This window comes from Bos taurus, chromosome 21, assembly GCF_002263795.3.
Source record: "Bos taurus isolate L1 Dominette 01449 registration number 42190680 breed Hereford chromosome 21, ARS-UCD2.0, whole genome shotgun sequence".
In the NCBI taxonomy this organism is placed as follows: Eukaryota; Metazoa; Chordata; class Mammalia; order Artiodactyla; family Bovidae; genus Bos; species Bos taurus.
The window spans coordinates 67,248,514-67,255,114 of NC_037348.1; the positions used below are offsets into that span (position 1 = coordinate 67,248,514).

A 6,601-nucleotide genomic window follows, 5' to 3' on the forward strand; every position below is an offset into this window, starting at 1 on the left:
TGAGCCTGCATCTATAAGCAGAAATTCTTTTTAAAAAATCACTGAAGATACAGGAATCCCCTGGCAGTCCAGTGGTTAGGGGTGCAGGACTCCAAGCTTCCACTGCCAGGGTACAGGTTCCATCCCTGGGGGGAAACTAAGATACTCACAAGCCACTGCCAAAAAAGAACACTGAAGATAGAAATCTCTTCACCTCTGACTTGACTGGGATGGTTACACATGTACTGACGGGGGGCTAACTCCTCAAACCACACAACTGAAGTCTGCATTTATTACATGTCAGTCATGCCTCAATTTTAAAACGGAGTGGGACAAAACCGGTCCCCTCATCCACTCGGTCTCCTGGAGCAGAAGCTGGTTCTCCACCGCCTTCCCTAAGCACGCCTCCACATTTGCCTTTCAGGAGGCATCCTTGTTCTGCACAGGACTGGGGAAAACTGCTCTCAGTACAATATTTGAAGGTTGAAATCGGGAGGAAAGGAAATCAGTGGGGAAATCGAGGTAGTGATGGGAGAAGTCAGCACACGAGGAGGTGAAGGCAGGCCCCGGCGCGGGGTTGTGTCACCACCCCCAAAGGGCGCGGTTCAGGGCCGTGTGTCCCTTCCAGGCTCCAGGAACAAGTCATAGCACCTCCCCGACAGGCATCTGGGGTGCCCAGATTCTGGCCCCAGAGTTCTCCTGTTTGGGAGTTCACCAGGCCCAGGGGTGGGCATGCTGGAGGCAATCTGGCCGATGCCAGGTTTCCTTAGACAAGGTCCGTGGAATGAAGGAAGTGAACAGAAGAATTCTGCCCGAGTCGTGGGCCTTGCTCCAGGCAGAGCTGTTGCCTGTGAGAAGCCGCCAAGGCCACCCGCCAACAGCCGAGAGCCGCATCTCCCGGCTGCCTCTGGCCCCCTCCAGGCCGTCAGGTTCATCGCCAGGGCGGCGGTGGTGATGGGGCTGGGGAGGGGCCCCTGCGGGAGCTGGAGGGCCCCGGGTAGTGATAAGACAAGCACCAAGGCCCAGCCACCCTCGTGCAGGCCAGCAGCAGCAGCCAGATAACCCCGAGGTCTCCACCCTGCGCTGGGCTCCAGGTTCTCTGTACTCACACCAGGGCGCCCTGAGCCAGGCGCCCCAGGCTCCGCGGGAGCTGCGCCAGGAATCAGGCCCCGCTCTGCTTCTACAGGGTGTCCTCGGCCTTCCCACAGATCCCTGTCCCGCCCAGCCACGGCGAGGACACCCCCACTGCCCTTCACCCCCCAAGCTACGAAGCTGGGCTCTGGCTAGACACCCCCACCCCGGCCCTGGTGCCCGCAACTCCTGCCCAGATCCTGCCCTGCACACAAGGAGCCTCCCAAGGGTCACCTCCTGCTCACTGGACAATGGATTCTGTGGGGTCCCCACCAGGGAGCCCCCCCAACCCTGTATCACCCCATCCTCAGCCCAGGGAGCTCAAAGGAGTTTGTCACCAACGGGTCAGCTGTAGGTTTAGCAGGGAAGCGAGTGAGGGCCTAGCCCTGGGCCTCGGGCCAGGAGGGCTCAGCCCAGAGTGGCCAGAGCTGGGAGCAGGGAGACGCGAGGGGAAGTCTGCACGCCCTGCAGGTGCCCGGGCTCTCTCCAGGCGGAAGCTCCAGGGCACAAGTGCGCCCCGAGTCCCCAGAACCTCCCGAGCCCAGCCCCCAGGAGCCACGGCACGTGGTCTGCATTCGCCATCTCCTCCAAGGAGCGTGCCTCCCCAGCAACACATTCCCGGTCTTCATACCCCAGGGCTCCTGATGCCCCACATTTTAAGGTAGAAGAGCTGTTAGTATCCACTGCCCGCCAAGTGTCAAGGTTCAGAAAGTCTGTTTAACTGGGCCAGGACACAGGAGGCACCCTCACCCCCACCAAGAATCTAGGGTCAGCACTGGGCAGAACTGACCCCCACTGTCCCCTACCCCACAGGGCTGTGCTCCTGCCCACCCTACACTTCCCAGGAACATCCTTTTAGGTAGGGAGCTTGGAAATGCTCCAAAACCCCTCTGAGGGCAGTTGGGGACACTGAGGCCCAAGGCAGGGATGTGCCCAAAGTCACCCTGAGAAGATATGGCAGATACAGACCAGAACCAGGGCGCTCCCACCCCTCCCCTCTCACAGCCATCACCCTGGCACTGCCACCACCTCCCAAGCCTCTTCCACCCCCAGCCAGACTCCCCTCAGGGACGCCAGGGGCAAGGAGGGCAGTGGGCGCCCCTGGCCAAGCAGTCAGGGTTCATCGGGCAGCTCCTGAGCCCTCAACTCCTGGCAGCACGCCGTGGCTCTCCAGCCCAGCCGGCACGGGTTGAATTTCACCGCCCTGCAGAACTCCCAGGCACAACAACCTGGCCATCATCCCTGATCCCAACATTCCTCCGGGCGTGGATGCCGCTTTCCCTTGGTCCTTAAGGGTTATTGTAACATCTGTCAACAAGCCTCCATCTTCAAACCCTTCCTGCAGAAACCAGCTCTACCGGCTGAGGCAGGAGAGCTTGCCCACAGGGTGTTGCCAGCACCCACAGGTGCCATCGAACACCGGGGCCTGGGTCTTGGGAGCCCATGCCCAGGGTGAGCAGGCAGGCCTGCAGGAAGGCACATCTAACACCAGGTGAAGGGAGGCTGAAGCTGGGGGCCCGAGGCAGCTGCATCCATGAAAAGAGAGGTGAGAAGCAGGCCCCGACACCAACTGCCAGAGGAGAAAAAAGCAGACAAGAGGACGAGTCCAGGCCTCAGCCTGTGTGGGTGGGAAGAGCTCCACGATACCCAAGGAGGGGCAGTGGCCAGGGCAGGCTGGGGAGAAACAGGAGGCGCAGCCTGGGTCCTGCCCCCAACACCCGGCGTGCGGGCCCTCCTCCGTCCTCAGCTCTCAAGACCCGAGCCCCAGCCCAAGCCCACAAGACAGCTGGCAAGGCCTCTCTTGCTGACGGGATAGAGGCCCTCCAGCCAGTGACCACACAGCGGTTCCCTCGGCCCCCAGCACCTGCCCAGCTCCTCCTCCGCTCAGCTGTCTCTCCCTCTGGGACACCTTCCTGGAGGCTCTAAATCAAGGCAGGGCTCCGGTCCTCGAGTCTGAGCAAGTAGCTGAGGACAGGGCCCAGCTCTTGGGAGTCGCCTGACCTCGCAGCCCCGCTCCACGCACGCAGGGAGGTGGGAAGCTGAGCCCGACCCCATCTGGAAGCCCCGCAGCTCATGGCTCGCCTGCCCATCCTGGCCTGGCCCCCCGAAGCACACCGACAGACGAAAACAGAGGTTCTGCCGTCCAGAAACAATATATGTAAAGTGCCAGGTACAACGCTCTTAAAAATTGTATGCTCCAGAAGTCCAGGGCCCGGAGCGCCCCCGCGGTCTAGCCCTTGCCCGTGAGGTCCAGTGGCTGCAGGAAGGGCGGCAGCGGCAGCTCGTCCAGGGCCTCGGGGAAGCGGCCAGGCGAGATGGCGGTGACCAGCACCTGCATGGCGCGCGCGAAGAGCGAGGGCGGCGCGAGGCCCGCCAGCCACTGGAACTTCTCCTCGCCCAGCAGCCGCCGCCAGCGCGGCCGGTCACCCAGCAGCTCACGGCGGGCCGGGCCGGCGGCATCCGCGGGTGTGTACAGCGCCAGCAGGTCGAGCAGCAGCAGGCGGCGCTGGCGCGGTTCCCCAGGCAGCGGCGCAGGCGCCCCGGAGGCCGCAGGGGCGGCGGCCCCGGCGTCACGGCCCAGCTGGCGCAGCAGCAGCTCGAGCGGCGTTAGGCCGCCGCCGTCGCGCAAGCCTGGCGAGGCGCCGTGGCCAAGCAGCAGGAAGAGGCACTCGGGGCGCACCAGCTCGCAGGCCACGTGCAGCGCCGTGCCTCCACCCTCCACGCGGCTGCAGCCGCGCCGGTCGAGCAGGCGCGCGCGCTCCTCGGCTGGGAAGTCGCGCACGGTGCGCAGGATGCGGCGCAAGATGCCCACGCGGTTGTAGCGCACGGCCAGCGCCACGTGCGGCCCCGGCGCCGCGCAGCAGCGGAAGCCAGCGCTGGGAGGCGCAAGGGCGCGCCGCGGGAAGGTGGCCAGCAGGTAGTGCGCGTACCCCTGGTGGTCGTGCACCAGCGCGTAGAGCAGCGCCTCGGACGGCGAGTAGGCGGCGGCGCGGCCGCGCTCGTCCCAGTGGAAGGCCTCGCTGGCGCGCATGTCCTCCAGCAGCCAGACAGGCAGCAGGTCGCGCACGGCCTGGTAGAAGGCGAACGACGACTTGCGGCACTGCTTCTGTGCCCTAGAGCGCGCCGCCCCTGTGCCCTCGGGCCCACCTTCCGCGCCGCCCCCCGGCAGTCGCGCGTCCCACGGCATGCTGGCTGGGTGTCCTCACCTCACGGCATGGGCCCTCGGGGGCCGACCACCTGCAAGCAGAGGAGAGTCCAGTGAGGGTCGAGGATCCAGGCGGGAGACGGGGGTCTCCCGTCGAAGCCCCCCACGCCGCCCCACCTGGCTGGGCCTGTCTCGTACCTGCCCCCCCACCCCCACCCCCACCGCCACCCCGACCCCCACCCCCAGACTCCGACGGGCTGTCCCAGTCACTCCTCAACAGCTCGCTTCTCTTCCAGGCCCTGAACCGCTTCCCACATCCCAGATCTAGCGGCAGCCGGTGGCCCGCCCTGAGATTCGTCTCCTTCTCTGGTACCTCGGCCAAGGACCCCCTTCCCCTCTCTCTGCCCTCATAACCCGCCACCTACCGTCGCCAAGACCACACTGAAACCTCACACCCCCTCCAGGCCAGGGACCCGCCGGAAGAGTTCCTGCTCCCACCTGCGGCAGCTGCATCCAACCCCAATCAAGGAAAAAGCCAGGCCGTGGTGGGGGGCCGAAGAGCTGCATTTCACATTTCAAGCTGAACCAAACCCTTTCTATAGTCCAAACTCCCTCTCCCCAGCTCCATCTAACCTTGACCCTGTCATCTGACCCCTGCCTGCAGCTAGGAGACCCTGCCCAGGGGCAGAGCTCCAGACTCAGACCTACCTGGTTCAGTTCAGTTCAGTCGCTCAGTCGTGTCCGACTCTTTGCGACCCCATGAATCACAGCACGCCAGGCCTCCCTGTCCATCACCAACTCCCGGAGTTCTAACTAACCTACCTGGTTAGTGCACCGCAATGACCAAGTTCCGTGCAGGTGGGTATATCACTGTCCTCTGAGCCTCAGTTTCCTCATCTGTAAGAAAGAGGGAAGGCAGGCTGGGAGCCACAGCAGGGAGCGGGCCTCCAGCCTTCCACCCAAACACGGTGTTTCCGCGCTGTCCCCGCCCCCAGCTCCCGCGAGGAGGCAGGGGGATGAAATCAACCCAGAGACCCGTGTGTACACTCTTTAGGGCCTGCAGACCCCGCCCCAGGTCTGCTGGCTCCCTTGGTCTTCCCGGAGGCTGGACAAAGCACGGCTTGCCATCCCACTTTCCAGCAAGGGACAAACTTGTCCAAGGTCAGCCGGCAAGTCACGGCAGAGCCAGGCCTGGACCCAAGATCTCCTACCTCGTACTTCGGGCTCATTCCAGAAGTGGGGGGACCCGCCAACCCACCGGGAACCCAGCTTGAGCCCTAACCTTATCCCCAGAGCCCCCTGCACCAACCTGAGCCCTGACTTCCAGCCCCTGGCCCCAGCTCTCCACCGCATTTTGTCAAGGGTAAGCCCTTGGGTCACAAGGGCCCTGGGTCAGCGGGTAGGCTGAGTCCACACACACCGGGTAACTAAGTTACAGACACGGGCACGGGGCAGGGGGCGGGGGGGGGGAGCTGGAGCCACAGAGCCCTTTAAGGGGGCACCGTGACTGAAACGCGGCGCCCCACGCCGGGGCCTCCGCGCCCCGGGTGTACCCTGTGTGGACACTGGGCGCCGGGCGGGTTACGTAAAGTTGGGCCGGCCTCACGTCACTGGGCAGCGAGTCACGGTCGCGGCTCAGTGAATGGGGGGTGGGGGCTGGGCCACCGAGGGCAAGGCCGCGCGCCCAGGGCCGCCCGCCAGCTCCGCCCCGGCCCCCACCGGCCGCACGGCGGGACCCCGGGTCGCGGGGGGGCGAGGCCAGAGTATCTGCGGGCCGGTGGCCGCCGCAGCGAGGGCTGCACCTGCGTGCGCGTGTGTCCAGGGAGGATGGGGGGGGCGACGGCCAGGGGGTCGCGCCCGGGACGGGAGCCGCACGCCGAGCGGGCCGAGGAAGGGGGACTCACCTTGGGGGCTGGAGGGGCCGCGAGCCTGACGTCCCCGCCGCCGCTGCGGGCGGGAGCGCGCGCTGTCTCCCCGCGGGTCGGTGCGCAGGCGAAGCTCCCAGGACGGACTGACGGACGAGAGGCTGCCGCCGCCGCCCGCGCCCGCCTCAGCCGCGCTCTGAGCCGCCGCTGCCGAATCGCTGGGCGGCGGTGCCGGCGCCGGCGGCGGGCGGGCGGGCGGGCGGCGGGCGGCGCAGTGCGGCCCCGGCCGGGCAGGACCGCTGGGCCGCCCGCCGCCGCCATTGGTCCGCGCCGCCGGCCTCCGCCGCCGCCTATTGGCCACCGCGCTGCACCATTGTTACGTCACCGGCCGGCGGGCGGGGCGCCCGGGGGGACCCGCGGAAAAGTTGGGAGAAACTTGCGGGCGCACGGGGGGCGGGGCCGCGATGGGAGCGAGCGGGGC

General features: G+C 66.2%; 1 protein-coding gene across 5 annotated transcripts; it reads right to left on the reverse strand.

Annotated features, from left to right (window-relative positions):
- Nucleotides 1-3,244: 3,244 nt before the first annotated feature.
- ANKRD9 (ankyrin repeat domain 9) lies at nt 3,245-6,359 on the reverse strand. Of its 5 annotated transcripts, XM_005222221.4 has the most exons (4): nt 6,160-6,359; nt 5,078-5,152; nt 4,317-4,347; nt 3,245-4,180 (listed from the first exon to the last, which is right to left on the reverse strand). In XM_005222221.4, the coding sequence occupies exon 4, from the start codon at nt 4,139-4,141 to the stop codon at nt 3,341-3,343; it is 801 nt and encodes a 266-aa protein (XP_005222278.2). In that variant the 5' UTR covers nt 4,142-4,180; nt 4,317-4,347; nt 5,078-5,152; nt 6,160-6,359; the 3' UTR covers nt 3,245-3,340.
- Nucleotides 6,360-6,601: the final 242 nt, after the last annotated feature.

What these genes read in the sequence shown, in the direction of transcription:
- ANKRD9 (XM_005222220.5), bottom strand. Translation starts at nt 4,297, where the DNA reads ATGCCGTGGGACGCGCGACTGCCGGGGGGCGGCGCGGAAGGTGGGCCC.